The sequence below is a fragment of the Salvelinus alpinus genome, chromosome 29 (assembly GCF_045679555.1).
Source record: "Salvelinus alpinus chromosome 29, SLU_Salpinus.1, whole genome shotgun sequence".
In the NCBI taxonomy this organism is placed as follows: Eukaryota; Metazoa; Chordata; class Actinopteri; order Salmoniformes; family Salmonidae; genus Salvelinus; species Salvelinus alpinus.
This window is the reverse complement of record NC_092114.1, coordinates 24,105,275-24,121,000: the sequence shown is the minus strand read 5'-3', so window position 1 is coordinate 24,121,000 and position 15,726 is coordinate 24,105,275. Positions and strand designations below refer to the sequence as shown.

The following is a 15,726-nucleotide window of genomic DNA, read 5'->3' as shown; positions in this document are numbered from 1 at the left end:
AGAGACAACCTACCCCTCCTAGTGAGTCAGGATCTGCCTTTCTGGCCAGGAGCTTCACAATGTCTTCCTTGGAGTGTGCTGCAGCTACATGCAATGCAGTCCTGCCATCCTATAGGACACAAACAGAGAGACTATATAGTCAATTCTGGCCAAACATAATATCATTATTGCAGATTGATGATTAGCTCAGACTGTGCACACACACACACCACCCTAATTTACAAATTGCACTGCATTTAAGATCCTGCCAGGTCTCAGTAAATATTATCCTTCCATTGTGCAGTCTGACTTAATGTATGATTGAAGTATGATGATCAGTCTATAATGTGATTCAGAGTTGCTCAAACGAGTGCAGATGTGGTTGCAGCCACCAATCCATCAGTCTGGGATTACAGTTTTTCTACGAGGGATGCATTTTTTACCCATGCTGCTTTGTGGAGTAATGTATAACATCTGTAACCTCACATTGAGGCACACCACAGAGAAAATCCTTAGGACAGTCTGCAACCCGGCCATGAGATATTTCACAAGCCACCCATCATTTTTTTTTTCTTATCACATGTTTTACTTCTGTCCAAATCTGAAATGTAAGTGCTCTGTTGGGGTGCAACAATAGCCTTGTTTGTGAGTAAATACCAATACTTACAGAGTTGGAAAGGACTCCAATGAGGCAATGCCAACAAAAAGAAGGAGAGGAGGAGAAGAGTGAAAGCTAGCTATGTGTACATTCTTACAAAAAAAGGTTCCAAAAGGGTCCTGCAGCTGTCCCCATAGGATAACCCTTTTGGTTCTAGGTAGAACTCTTTTTGGTTCCATGTAAAACCCTCTGTGCAAAAGGTTCTACATGGAACGCAAAAGGGTTCTACCTGGAACCAAAAGGGGTTCTTCAAAGGGTTCTCCTATGGGGACAACCAAAGAACCCTTTTCGGTTCTAGATGGCCCCTTTTTTTCTAAGAGTGTATGTATGATGATCTACAAAATACATCCTCTCTCTAACTGAAGAGACCCAGTAAAAATACTGCTTGGCTCCACATAAAAAAATACATATTGTAGCAAACTTAGTAAAGTATTAAAGTATGTTTGCAAACACACAACTTGTCAAACAGTGTGGAGTAAATTGACAGCATGACTGATTTTCTACCAGTGCCATAATTCATGGAGAGTAAATTCTTTGTTACACACCAGTGCAATGGTGAGAAGCTAAATATTCTATATAAAGGACAGAAAGACTCAATAATTAATAAGAACTATCTTTGAACTAACAAAAAGAATGGCCAGAAAATGACAGGATAAAAACTAAGATTTTAGGAAGTGACACAGAGACTGTAAAAAGTGAACTGTGGGACAGCCCTTCTCTCATTAAAGAGTCTGTAACCTCACATTCCTGCTCTCCAGAGTCTACGTATTACGACTGACACAAGTAGTCCGTCTCTCTCTCTCTCTGCTAATAACCGCTCTGGCTTCCTCCTCATCCATTGGCTACACAGTATTCCAGAAGCACCGCAGTGCGGGAACACGCTGGCATGTTCAGACACATACAAATGCACACACGCACACGCACACGCACACACACGCACACACACACGCACACGCACACGCACACACACACACACACACACATTGGCATGGTCAGACGTTGCATTTTGCCACCCCAACGGGACGAGACTGCCAAACCCAGAGAGAAACCCTCTCAGATCAGACGTTCTCAGCTCTGGCTCTCTGGCTCTCTGGCTCTCTGGCTCTCTGGCTCTCTGGCCTCAGACAAACGGCTCTAAATCGTTCCAGACAGAGTTGTGGGCTGTGCACATCTGCACACACTACTGCAAGGGACAAGGGATTAATGTCTCAGCACACACAGTGTTTACTGGACCGACTAGGACAAACCATTTATTAAGTCTCTGCTTACAGATGTACTATCTTAATTTGATCACTCTGTTGTCACAGAGAGCAGCAGGTAATGCAAATTGTAGTGTATTCAAGGTTTAAAAAACGCTTCTAAAGTTTGTAATTTCCAGTTTAAAAAGTCAGAATTGATTTATCCTATCTAAAAATGTATCAACCGCTACAAAAATGTCAATGAATTATAATGGATAATTCACATTTCCTGTTGCTGCAGGATTATTTTCCTGCTGTGTGAAACTGTTCAAATTAAGATAGCATGGGGCTCTGGTCAAGATGGGTAAAAAAATAATGAGTCAATTGTGCAAATATTAGACTCAGATGCTATTTGGACCATCAACTTTTTGGGCTACATTGCCAAATACATTATGCCAAGATATTAAGCTTTTTTTTTTTTAAATACAAAAAAAATAAAATAAGTTACATAAAGGTAATCCTGCAGTCCTACAGGAAATGTGATCTTTGTTTTGGCCTAGGCATGCTGGCTGCAGACTAGGCCTACTGTGCAAAGTGAGAATGATAGTAATGTATTGCATTCCAATTGCAGAATATGTCTACCAATATATCTACCAATATATCTATCACTATATCTACCAATATGTCTAGCAATATGTCTAGCAATAGGTCTACCAATAGGTCTACCAATATATCTATCACTATATCTACCAATATATCTACCAATATGTCTACCAATATATCTACCAATATGTCTACCAATATGTCTACCAATATATCTACCAATATGTCTACCAATATGTCTACCAATATATCTACCAATATATCTACCAATATGTCTACCAATATATCTATCACTATATCTACCAATATGTCTACCAATAGGTCTACCAATAGGTCTACCAATATATCTATCACTATATCTACCAATATATCTACCAATATATCTATCACTATATCTACCAATATGTCCACCAATATGTCTACCAATATATCTACCAATATGTCTACCAATATGTCTACCAATATATCTACCAATATATCTACCAATATGTCTACCAATATGTCTACCAATATATCTACCAATATATCTATCACTATATCTACCAATATATCTACCAATATATCTACCAATATGTCTACCAATATATCTATCAATATATCTATCACTATATCTACCAATATATCTACCAATATATCTAACAATATATCTATCACTATATCTACCAATATATCTAACAATATATCCACCAATATATCTACCAATGATAAATGTTTTAAGTGGCTTCACTAGATACAATGAAAATAAATTGCTACAGGCTTAAATCCAGACTTCTGGGGGTTTTGTGCATGGAGTGGAGAGATTGCATTTGCACACCATTAAATTCCCCCAGAAGTCATAAGTCAGTAAGGGTTTCCATGGATTGTAGGTTTGAGCTGAAGTGGAAACATTAGGGTAGAACAGCAACAATAGACTACAATCATAAACTATAACACATCAAATGAAAATATGAAATGAACGGAACTAAACCCGGGAGCAAATTTATCGGAAAATACAACACTTGAGCTCATACTAAATAGAAACATGCCCGGGATTTTACAATGGAGACTATGATGCATACAGTAAACCTTTATAATGATTCATAATTTCCTATTTTTCCCTATGGTAAGCTACAGCTAATTATTTCTTGCTCGGTCAGCCATCTGGGCAGCAAAGGTCTATAAAAGAGCCTTTGATTATTCCTTATGGCTGGTTAAAGTCATGGCTACTGCCTCTGGCAGCCTGGCATAGCACATGAGTAACCCTGAAGTCTGCAATCAGGCTAAACACAATGAATGGCCAACAATGAAACACTTGCAGATCCTGATTGACTAAGTTTATTGAGGGGTGAATTTGTTAGGCCTCGGTCAGTCTTAGCCTGATCCCAGATCTGTCTGTGCTATTTACCACAGGAGTCGGCAAGAGGATAAACAAAATGCTCTTTAAAAAACAAATAACCTAATAAAAGCATCATGTTTACTTTATCTCACAAGAAAGAAAGTGTTTTTCTGCTGATTACTCAGCCTGATCCCAGATCTGTCTATGCTGTTATCGTAGGAGTGGACAAGACAGTAGACAAATCTGTAATCAGGCTAAGTAATCAGCAGAAAAACCCATTCTGTCTGTGGGAAAAAGTCAACAGGATTCTTAAAATAAAAGCTTTAGATAAACAACAAAAGTGTGTAGCCTACATCATCCCAATTCCAAAGAGTTAATATTGCCATATAAAGCAGTATTGTATGTGGACGCTGTGGGAAGGGCAGTCTACTTTCCTAAACAAGCTTTAAAAAATGTCACCCAATAAAGGAACAATTCCCACTGTCAGTAGGCCTACGGTATTTTTAGATATTCAACTGCTTTTGTGCTCAATCTGCTTCAATGCTCAAGATTTCATAGATTTTTACTGCCTATCACAGCTGCTGTACACATGTGACATCATTTATTTTATAGTGTACATGGGGAGAAAAACACCTACTGAAATGATTAGTCTGTCTAGTTATGTCACCACTTTATGGCAGTGTGCGTTATCCATTTAATAAGGGAGGCTTCAGATATTATATCACACATTCTGGAGGTTCCTAATATCCCTGTTCCACCACAAAAATAAAATGTGTGAAAAAATGAAATTTCCCAAAATGTGGCTATTCATGAGGATATATAGCACACCAAATTATTGTTTTGTCATTCTCATCATTGTGTTGTTCTGATTGTGACTCGCTGTGCCCAGCTGGGTCATAAACGCAATAGAATAGGACCCAGAAGAGATGCCTAGTGAGTGTCTCTACTGTAAAGGTCAGCGCCGCCAGTATGCCCACTCCTCTGCCAACAACCTCTACCTCAGAAGCAACCCTGATCTACCCCACAGTTCTAATAGCAATACCACCAATTCTATTCCTATGATCTACCCCTATTACCCACTAGTCCTCTGCACTACTCTCGTGTGCAGTTAGAATGAGAATAATGGTGCATACTTACATAGTTGTTTCTTAATATGTAGCCTGAAAATAGACTTGGGAGTCATCTTGCAATGTCATTTTACAATGAGTTTATCAAGGTGTTACGGTATATGCTTACAGCAGTCGGATTGCTGCCCGTGGATCAGTCCATCATCGTCGGGAAACAATCCGACTGCTGCCCTTGGATCAGTCCATCATCATCATCCTCATCCTCATTTACACTTTCCAGTTTGAGTAATTTCTTACCTTTGTCCTTTCACTAGGGCTGCCTCCTAACTCCAGTAGTCTGTCTACTGCAGACAGGCGGTTCTCCCTCACTGCAATCATCAGGAGACTCAAGCCAGACTCCTGGAAAAGAGAAGAATCAACCATATCTATCTCATTAGCTGACTCAATAGTATCAAATAGCTATCCACCAACATTTCATAATTCAAATAAATTATTTGATATGCTTGAAATAAAAATGTTGCATATATTTTTTCCCCCCAAAAATTATGTTGGCAAAATATGCTGGTTTTAAGATACTAATAATCATATCTTTCTTTATAGCCCACAAATATGTGTAGGCTATAAATATATATATATATAAATTAATAGCCCAAATATATCTGATTAACATTAAGCTAATTTGAGGTATTCATTGACTTTACTGAAGTCCCACCCTTCATTACATATCATAGTGATGCACATCATGATAATAAACCGGTAAAAAAAAAAACAGTTTAGATTAAAAAACAACCACAACCATTTTACCTCATCGATTACGGTTAGTTCTGGGTCTCCCTTGTCCAACCCTTTGATTGTTTGCTCGAGCGCAATCCATTCACCCTTCAGAGACAGCTGTAAGAGTCGCTGGCTGGACCCAGAGTTGACTGAAGATGTCTCAGACATCTTTTACAAAGGCTACCAATCGTTTTTTAAATGCACAATTTACACGAGTATATCTAATGAGAATATAGTTTTTTCTTATTGCGCGTGGCTAAAAGTTATGTCCCCGTGGCAGGTGTAATTCGAAAGTAGCATTCTGATTGTAGAATTTGTGCTTCAAGTTTCCCCGTCTTTGTATGAGGTAGAATAACCAGCATTCCGTTAACTCCAACATGGGAAAATCCACCGCCCCTATCCACCACTAGTTAAACTTTTATAACTCCGCCTTTGTGCTCTTGTTACCTTGGATTCGTCTGTAGACTAGCCAAGACCCCCACTTTTCCCTCTATTTTGTAGGCTAAACATGATGATAATGACCATAGAGCTCTGATAGGCCTAGGCGCTTTAGTAAACTCCTTTTGGTAGTTTACTGTTCCTCCTCCATCTCCCCATCCTCATCATGTGTCTGTGTTTGTGTTAGTAGAACACATACTTAACCTTCATCTGTGATTAGAAGAATACATAATTTGTTTTATTTCATGGCTAATAAAAAACACAATAAGCATTGTTTATTCAGAGGTTGCAAGATTTTTTTTGGGGGGGGGGGTGACACGGTGTTACAATGTTGCAATAATCTTTGTAGAAAATGGCATGATGTTACAGTCACTGAGCTATATTATAAGGTTACAATGCAGATCATCATCAGCTATCCCGGCCAAAGCTTTGTGTTACCATGGTAACTGATATGCGTCAACAATTAAGTCCTACGTGAAACGCGTTGCGTTTCATAGCAACTCAAAAATAGCAGAAGGGGAGACAGCGAACAAGGGCATTGTTCATATTGCTGGAGATAGACAGTGGGGCTGGACGGCATACTTTATTACCAGTAACATTTAGGTGTTTCTGAAGTTCCTTTTCATATAAGACGCTTTTCTTTTTTTGTCGTTTGGCTAGGCGGAACTAATGACCATTATTTTGTGCCACACGGAACTTGAAGTTGAGGCAAAAGATCAATCAAGTAAACTAAAGTAACATTAGCAACAAGTAACGTTACAAGTAACAACATATGTGGATGAGACGGTGTTATAACCGCGCAAATGTTTAAAAACACCTTTCAAAGTGGATTCCTATCTATCTTGTATAGCATTGGGAGCAAACCTCTTCAGATATGGGATAAAAAGGTAAGCAACAACTTACACAAGCCTACGCATAAATTGGCTTGCTAACTAGCAAATTTGACATCGGCTTGCTAGCTAAGTAGCTAAAGAGCAGGGCTTGGTATGGTGCTAAACTCCAGGGAGCAAGCAACTAACGTTAGACATCTAACTAACCAGCTTACTCATGACAATGGCAATAGAAACCTAGAAGCTCGTTTGCTAACGTTAGCTGGTTTTGTGTTCCTCAAACTGCCCTGTGTTTAGCTGGCACTAGGACATCTTGTTTTAGCTCAAATTTGACAGCAGTGTTACAGTATTGTCATTGTACTGTCTTAATCAAGGCTTAGCTAGCTAGCAAGCTAACTAACGTTTGTTTATTAGCTTGGTTAGATATCCAGTAGTTCTCCAGCTTCCCTTATCTTCCTGGGTTCACATTCAATACTCACACACATTTCTTAAACGTAGTAACGTTAGCTAGTACAAGCTAGCTAACCCATTACAAACGGTTGCGTGTGCTGTTACAGGTCAGGAACGGCCACATAAAGCGGATTACAGACAACGACATTCAGTCGCTGGTGCTTGAAGTGGAGGGAACAAATGTCAGGTAAGCTTGTTCCATCTTCATAGCCCGTTTTGGCAGGTCTGCTGTTTGTGCATCTCTTCTTCAGTCAACTACATCCAACCATGTGTCCTTAAATTCAACAGCACAACCTACATCACTTGTCCGGCTGACCCAAAGAAGACACTTGGCATCAAACTCCCGTTCTTGGTTATGATCATAAAGAATTTGAAGAAGTATTTCACCTTTGAAGTCCAGGTAGGTTATCATCCAAGTCAACAATCAGAGCCATTGCATCTGTACAATCATGAAAGCTGTGCTTTATTGTATTATAATTATTTTAATCAAGTCCTCATAGGTTTCCGTTAGCCGGTAATAGACTACTTTTGTCCGATACTTTTGTCCGATAAAATTTGCTGCTGGTCAATTGTCCAGGAGAATAAGAAAAAAATTCCATTGCAAAATAATCATTTTTTAGCTTATTCATTGATGTAAATACCAGTCGATATAAATACATTTGACTGGTCATGCTTATCAGTCTATAGATTCATTTGCATAATTTTGTGGAATTAAATTGGTGGGTGTGTACAGTATATTTGTATGCATCTTATCACACGCTTACAGCATACAGATATAGCGCCTTTGAGTGGAAAATATGTCAGATATTGCAAGAGCTACTGCTGAAGCATCTTGTGGTGCTTTCAAGACAATTGGGAACTCTGGAAAATACGAGTTCAAATCATGATGTCAGTGATCTTCAGGTCGGAAAGTCGGAGCTCTAGGCCCAAGTTCCTGAGTTGGAATTCCGAGTTAGATGACCGTTCAAAACTATTTTTCCCATTCGGGGCTCCCCCCCCCCCCCAGTTCCCAGAACGCACTGAAGTCGGGAGGTTGGATATTTCAGAGTTCCCAGTTGTTTTGAATGCAGCATCAAACGGCAATGGAAGGCAGGCTTCATCAGTGCATCACACACCACTTTGCAAGGAGCTGGAGGCAGTATGCATTTTGAAAACATATACTTAATTGTTTGAAACCTGAAAGTTTTAATACAATCCCAGGTGTTGGATGACAAGAATGTGAGGAGGCGGTTCCGGGCCAGTAACTACCAGAGCACCACTCGGGTGAAGCCCTTCATCTGTACCATGCCCATGAGGCTGGACGACGGCTGGAACCAGATCCAGTTTAACCTGTCTGACTTCACACGGCGGGCCTACGGCACCAACTACATCGAGACACTCCGCGTACAGGTCAGTCAGAAAGGCTCATGGACCAGGGTAGGGTCATGGTCCAAGATGCAATATACGGATCTCTTACCTAGTCTGGTCCCAGATCTTTGTGCTGCCTTGCTGACTCTTATGGTCATTGCCATGGCAAGTTTGGTGACCATAGGAGTTGGCGAGACAGCACACACAGATCTGGGACCAGGCTAGCTCTTACATCAAATGTGTGTGGAGGAATAATAAGATACTGAACTCATTGTTACTGTAATACACACTTTAAAATTGGGTGTCAAACTAATTTTGGTGATTGTTAGTAAACTTGATGGTCAAATGGTAGAAATGTAGGTCCATTATCATTTCTACAATGTTTCTATTTGGTGTTAGTCATTTTAATGTATATTGAGTTCTCTCCCCCATGCTTTAAAATATTAGCAAGGGTATGTTCTGGACAAGATTAGATATTGCAATACCTTGCCTGTGTTCCATTTGTTCCAGATCCATGCAAACTGCCGCATACGGAGAGTGTACTTCTCTGACAGACTGTACTCGGAAGATGAGCTCCCTGCTGAGTTCAAACTTTATCTACCCGTACAGAACAAAGCAAAGGTGAGTACAAATAATGTCCATGCCAGTTGTCAGGTAGGCCTACAGCTCAGACTGTGTTTCTCCCTAATAGCACCCTATTCCTTTTATAGTGCACTACTTTTGACCAAGGCCCATAGAGCAAAAGTAGTGCACTATATAGGGTGCCAGTTGGAATGCAAACACTGTCTCGTATGCATCTCAAAGAATGAGCAAGATCAGTCAAAGTACAATATGTTGCAGTTCTTGTAGCTAATCGACACGTTTCTTTGCAGCAGTAAGGCAGCTGAATCGATTCTCCTCCCCCATTCCAGATGTGAATTTTATTTGCAGATAGGCTACATTTGTTGTAATGTTTTTGCTTTGAAGTATTTTGGAACCATGTGATTGTTTTCTCTGCACAATAAACATTTTGTATGCACAATACTTTTTTGTTTAGCATAAACATCTGCAATTCTGAGTAAACCCTCAAAATGATTGTGCAGCAAATGTGTCATTGACAAGCACTGGTCAGTGTAAGCTCATGGTTATTACATACAAGAAAACAAATAGCCAGGTTCCAGTTCCACAGGCAGGATTTTATTTAACTTGTGCAGTAGCTGCCAATGAGGAGCTCAGTGCAGTGACAGCATCTAATGTTACAAAACTCTTAGCACAGAGAACATGAAAGAAACATACGCCATGTTCTGGAACAGTCTCCCAAATGATAGGAGCCGCATGGAAAGCAACCTGCCCTCACCTACTTACCCAATCTGACTGTTCTGGAAAAATATCACCCGCTAGATGGGACTTAAAATAGATTACAGATCTGAAGTTGGATTACAATATTTATCAAATGTCACATTTTGTTGAGGGGAGGCTTTAAAAATACATATTACCTGCCCATCAAACACACTTGGGTTGAAATTGTAAATTAACATAGAAGCATTATTTCTTACAACTGTCCTGAATTAAAATAACGTGTACAAAAACAAACTGAAGTCACACTATTTATTTCCTACAACACATGGCAATAGAAGCTGGAAAGAAAATACTAGGCACTTTGGAGTAAGTAAAACAAAAGTGAAATGCAGGCTCGATTTGGTTTGTGGCTCATGTAGAGATGTCAGGCACGAGTAGGATAGTTGCTGAAGAAAAGCATGTATAGACATGTCATATTGAAACCATGAAGGGTTGAGTGGGCTAAACTAGATGACAGTTCAAGTATACTAGTGACAAAGGTTCATTGAAGTGCAAATATAAATGCATACTGTGTTTGTTACTGTTTGGTTCACCATTTATTTATAATGGGATGTCAATATTGACAAATAAAACACCCAACTTATTTTACGAGGACCATGTTCCTTTAGCAGATATATTCAAAGAGCACTAATTTCTTGGAAAACACCATGCACTGGTTATTACTGCAGCCACATGAAATACACAACTTAATACTCAGATCATTAAATAATCAAAGGCATGACAAACAGCATATCGATAGGTGTACAGTACCAGTCAAAAGTTTGGACACCTACTTATTTCAGTTTTTTTTATTTATACTATTTTCTACATGGTTGAATAATGGTGAAGACATCAAAACTATGGAATAACGTAGTAACCAAAAAAAAGTGTTAATATATTTGAATTATGTTATGAGATTCTTCAAAGTAGCCACTCTTTGCTTTGCACACTTGGCATTCTCTCAACCAGCTTCATGAGGTAGTCACCTGGAATGCATTTCAATTAACAGGTGTGCATGGTTAAAAGTTATAGAAATTCTGCGAAGAAACCACTAAAGGACACCAATAAGAAGAGGCTTGCTTGGGCCAAGAAACACGAGCAATGGACATTAGACCAGTGGAAATCTGTCCTTTGGTCTGATAATTCTCAAATTTGGACTTAGTTCCATCCGCTGTGTCTTTGTGAGAAGGTGAACGGATGATCTCCGCAAGTATGGTTCCCCCCGTGAAGCATGGAGGTGGTGGTGTGATGGTGCTTTGCTGGTGACACCGTCTGATTTATTTCGAATTCAAGGCACACTTAACCAGCATTGCTACCACAGCATTCTGCAGCGATATACCATCCCATCTGATTTGCGCTTAGTGGGACTATCATTTGTTTTTCAACAGGACAATGACCTAACACACCTCCAGGCTGTGTAAGGGCTATTTGACCAAGGAGAATGGAGTGCTGCATAAGATGACCTGGCCTCCACCATCACCCGACCTCAACCCAATTGAGAGTTTGGGATGAGTTGGACCGGAGAAAAGGAAAAGCAGCCAACAAGTGCTCAGTATATGTGGGAGCTCCTTCAAGACTGTTGGAAAAGCATTCCAGGTGAAGCTGGTTGAGAGAATTCCAAGAGTGTGCAAAGCTGTCAAAGGCAAAGAGTGGCTACTTTGAAGGATGTCAAATATATTTTGATTTGTTTAACACTTTTCTGGTTACATGATTCCATGTGTTATTAGTTTTGATGTCTTCACTAATATTCTACAATGTAGAAAATAGTAAAAATAAAGGAAAAACCCTTGAATGAGTAGGTGTGTACAAACGTTTGACAGGTACTGTAGAGTTTTTTGCATTGGTCTTCATAGTTGTAGACTATTAAAGTAAGAAACAGAAAAGGCATACAAATGTTCTCCAGCTTTGGCAGGGTAGTGTTTCACAACAATTGCACATGACAGGACGAGAGCCAAGTGTCTCTGTAGTGTATCAGTGCATTCGAGAAATGGCATCTGAAAAGCTTTTTGAAGTACATTCTTACTAATCAGTTGAGCTTCATATAAAACATTTCCCTTTCAAAATAAACATTTTTCCTTATTTAGTATAATATATTGCTCCTCTGCTTGCGGCCAACTGCTCATGGTTGTGACACGTAATGTAATACGTAGAAGTCGTGGACGTACATCAGTACGGCGATGGGCTGGCCAATGATGAGCGAGATCCAGACTGCCGCATTGCCATAGTTACCTCTCAGGAAGCGGCCGACGAACCAGGCGAGTGGAATCTGAAAGAAAAGTTTAGGCAATTATTGAAAAATCTAAAACCACCTACTTTAAAATGTGCGTATAACCATTAACAGAGGACCATGTTGTCAAACCCACTGTTTGATTATAAAAATACATTTTGTTTTTAGAAGAGGGTTTCTGACCTGAGACATCATGCCCATGAACGCCCACAGTCGGAACATTTTCAGAGGAACGCTCACCAAGTACTGAAATGAGAGAGGAAGATTATCAAATCGATGCAGCCTTTAAAACACTGACATGTACACCATCAGATTAAGTCAAGTGTGACACTGAGTCAGTGGCCATGTTGGAGAGGATCAAAACCATCATGGGTAAATTGTGACTGACTGATCTACAAATAATATTGAACCTTTAACTAGGTAAGTCAGTTAAGAACAAATTCTTATTTACAATGACGGTCTACCCCGGACGACACTGGGCCAATTGTGCGCTGCAAATCAAGGCCGGATGTGATACAGCCTGGATTTGAACCAGGGACTGTAGTGACAGCTCTTGCACTGAGATGTAGTGCCTTAGACCGCTGCACCACTCGGGAGCCCAAGACTAACATGGAGTAGTTATTTATGTAGATCAGTCAGTCGGCTGCAATGTCAAACACGCCCAGAGTGTTAGATGGCATCACAAATCTCAGCCACCCACACGAACCTCGTGAAAGAAGGCAGAGACCAGGAAGATGGCTGTCTGAGCGACCCACTTATTCACACCTCTCCTCATGAGAGGCTTGTAAAAGTGGCTGTGGAGTACAAGAGATGGAAATAAATGATTTATTAGTTGGGAACTGTAGACAATAACCAAGAGCGTTGTTTATAGCCATCTTAAAAACAACTGCTATAATGTCACAAGGTTACAGGACTTACTGTAGACAACTCAGAACACATGCTCACATCACAAAGTCAGTGCTGTAGGAGGTGGTATTGTTCCAATCACAATGTTTATTTCTTAAACTCCTACTCACCGGAGGCACCACTTGTGCACAGGAATGTTCCAGTTTGACCAGAAATAAGTGACCGTCTCAGAGTTCCTGCAAAACAACAAGTGACTCGGTCAGAGACAAAGTTGCAGTTCATTATCTAGTCACTACTGTACATGATATGGAGGGAAAGGAGGCGCAGGGCAGCCTCATTCTTGAAGTAAAAAAATCCTTTATTTAGAAGACTTTGTCTAAGCTACTTTACCATTACATCTAGCACTACATGTAATCCAAACACATGGCACAATTCACATGGTATCACTGCACAAATAACGCAAGGCTAACTGGGAATAGTCATCCACTTACCACCAGTCCTGGTAAAACTCCCTGTCGCCGAACCGCATCAGCTCAGCTATGAAGTTCATGGAAGAGTGGAAAAACCAATAGAAAAAGATGAGCCAGATTAAATGATTGGGAACCTGTTGGGGTAGAGGGGAGAGGAGGGAAAGCCTTGTGCCATTAGACAGTCTGGACATCGGAAAAGTATTCAGACCTTCACTTTTTCACAATACAGCCTTATTCTAAAATGGATTAAACTTTTTTGATTTATAAAAAATCCTCAATCTATACACAATACCCCATAATGACAAAGCTAAAACAGGTTGACATTTTAGCAAATTTATTACAAGTTTAAAAAAACAACCTTATTACATAAGTATTTAGACCCTTTCCTAGGAGACTCGAAATAGAGCTCCGGTGCATCCTGTTTCCATTGATCATCCTTGAGATGTTTCTACAACCTGATTGGAATCCACCTGTGGTAAATTCAATTGATTGGGCATGATTTGGAAGGGCGCACACACCTGTCTATATGAAAAGGTCCTACAGCTGAGTCCATGTCAGATCAAAAACCAAGCCATGAGATCGAAGGAATTGTCCGTAGAGCTCCGAGACAGGATTGCGTCGAGGCACAGATCAGGGGAAGGGTACCAAAATATTTCTGCAGCATTGAAGGTCCCCAAGAACAGTGGCCTCCATCATTCATAAATGGAAGAAGTTTGGAACCACCAAGACTCTTCCTAGAGCTGGCCACCCTGCCAAACTGAGCAATCTGGGGAGAATGCCAAGCGTTACATCTGGAGGAAACCTGGCACCATCCCATTGGTGTAAAATACTACTGAAGTAGTTTTTTTGTGTATTTATATGACAACTTTTACTTCACTACATTCCTAAAGAAAATAATGTACTTTTTACTCCATACATTTTCCTTGACACCCAAAAGTACTCATTACATTTTGAATGCTTAGCAGGACAGGAAAATGTTCCAATTCACACACTTATCAAGAGAACATTCCTGCTCATCTCTACTGCCTCTGATCTGGCAGACTCACTAAACACAAATGAATTGTTTGTAAATGTCTGAATGTGTTTTCCCCCCCATGGATAGCCAGGGGCATACCCTAGCTAGCCGTAAATAATAAAATGTTGCCGGCTGGTTTGCCTAATACAATAAATTATTTATACTTTTACTTTTGATACTTAAGTATATTTAAAACCAAATACTTTTACTGAATGACTTGAATGAATGAGTAATTTTCTATTAAGCTCTCTTTACTTTTACTCAAGTATGACAATTGGGTACTTTTTCCAACCACTGCACAGTCTGTACGGTGAAGCATGGTGGTGACAGCATCATGCTGTGGGGATGTTTTTTAGCGTCAGGGACTGGGAGACTAGTCAGGCTCGAGGGAAAAATTAACAGAGCAAAGTACAGAGATCTTTGATGAAAACCTGCTCCAGAGCACTCAGGACCTCAGACTGGGGGCGAAGGTTCACCTTCCAACAGGACAATGACCCTAAGCACACATCCAAGACAATGCAGGAGTGCCTTCAGGACAAGTCTCTGAATGTCCTTGACTAGTCCAGCCAGAGCCCGGACTTGAACCTGATCAACATCTCTGGAGAGACCTGAAAATGGATGTGCTGCAACACTCCCCATCCAACCTGACAGAGCTTGAGAGGACCTGCAGAGAAGAATGGGAGAAACTCCCCAAATACAGGTGTGCCAAGCTTATAGCGTCATACCAAAATAATACTTAAGGCTGTAATCGCTAGCAAAAGGTGCAACAAAGTACTGAGTAAAGAAAGGGGTCTGAATACTTATGTAAATGTGATTTTTTTCATTTATATATAAATTAGAAAAAATGTCAACTTGTTTTTCCTTTATTATGGGGTATTGTGTGTAGATTAAAGGGGGGGGGGGGGGATATTTAATCATTTTAGAATAAGGCTGTAACAAAATGTGGGAAAAGTGAAGGAGTCTGAATACTTTCCAAATGCAATCTCTACATCTTTAGTTATAGGGCCAGTTTCCGAAACACAAATTAAGCCTGGTCTTGGACTAAGAAACACTTCTGATGCAGTATATACACATGCTGTACATAGTGTAAAAAACAACAACATTAGGAACACCTTCCTAATATTGAGTTGCACATAGGAAGCTGTTCAGCGTAAAATACCACCAGCAGCGTTGCAGTTCTTGACACACTCAAACCAGTGCACCTGGATACTA

At 40.0% G+C, this 15,726-nt stretch overlaps 3 protein-coding genes across 6 annotated transcripts in view; 1 reads left to right on the top strand and 2 right to left on the bottom strand.

Annotated features, from left to right (window-relative positions):
• trpn1 (transient receptor potential cation channel, subfamily N, member 1) overlaps positions 1–6,025 on the bottom strand; it is a 48,147-nt gene extending 42,122 nt beyond the window's left edge. Inside the window, exons 1-3 of the mRNA XM_071375283.1 lie at positions 5,605–6,025; positions 5,098–5,199; positions 14–109 (exon numbers count right to left, since the gene is read on the bottom strand). Of these exons, the coding sequence (XP_071231384.1) occupies positions 14–109; positions 5,098–5,199; positions 5,605–5,742 (336 nt within the window). The 5' untranslated portion in view covers positions 5,743–6,025. The remainder of the gene's footprint in view (positions 1–13; positions 110–5,097; positions 5,200–5,604) is intronic.
• A 457-nt stretch (positions 6,026–6,482) lies between these two features.
• Positions 6,483–11,770, top strand: LOC139559350 (cilia- and flagella-associated protein 20). Of its 3 annotated transcripts, none has more exons than XM_071375281.1 (6): positions 6,483–6,899; positions 7,400–7,479; positions 7,581–7,692; positions 8,493–8,681; positions 9,150–9,260; positions 9,512–9,662. In XM_071375281.1, exons 1-6 carry the CDS (start codon positions 6,816–6,818, stop codon positions 9,515–9,517), a joined length of 582 nt encoding a protein of 193 aa, XP_071231382.1. In that variant the 5' UTR covers positions 6,483–6,815; the 3' UTR covers positions 9,518–9,662. The 3 variants fall into 3 exon arrangements, with proteins under 3 accessions (XP_071231382.1, XP_071231383.1, XP_071231381.1); XM_071375282.1 differs by having other exon boundaries at positions 6,518–6,899; positions 9,515–9,662; XM_071375280.1 differs by lacking the exon at positions 9,512–9,662 and adding an exon at positions 11,345–11,770 and having other exon boundaries at positions 6,534–6,899.
• Positions 9,794–15,726, bottom strand: part of LOC139559349 (diacylglycerol O-acyltransferase 1-like) — a 31,232-nt gene continuing 25,299 nt past the window's right edge. Inside the window, exons 13-17 of one of the 2 annotated variants that reach the window (XM_071375278.1) lie at positions 13,521–13,633; positions 13,200–13,265; positions 12,890–12,977; positions 12,367–12,429; positions 9,794–12,222 (exon numbers count right to left, since the gene is read on the bottom strand). In XM_071375278.1, the coding sequence (XP_071231379.1) occupies positions 12,076–12,222; positions 12,367–12,429; positions 12,890–12,977; positions 13,200–13,265; positions 13,521–13,633 (477 nt within the window). In that variant the 3' untranslated portion in view covers positions 9,794–12,075. Of the gene's footprint in view, positions 12,223–12,366; positions 12,430–12,889; positions 12,978–13,199; positions 13,266–13,520; positions 13,634–14,017; positions 14,266–15,726 lie in introns of those variants that run through there. The other variant, XM_071375279.1, reaches the window with a different exon arrangement.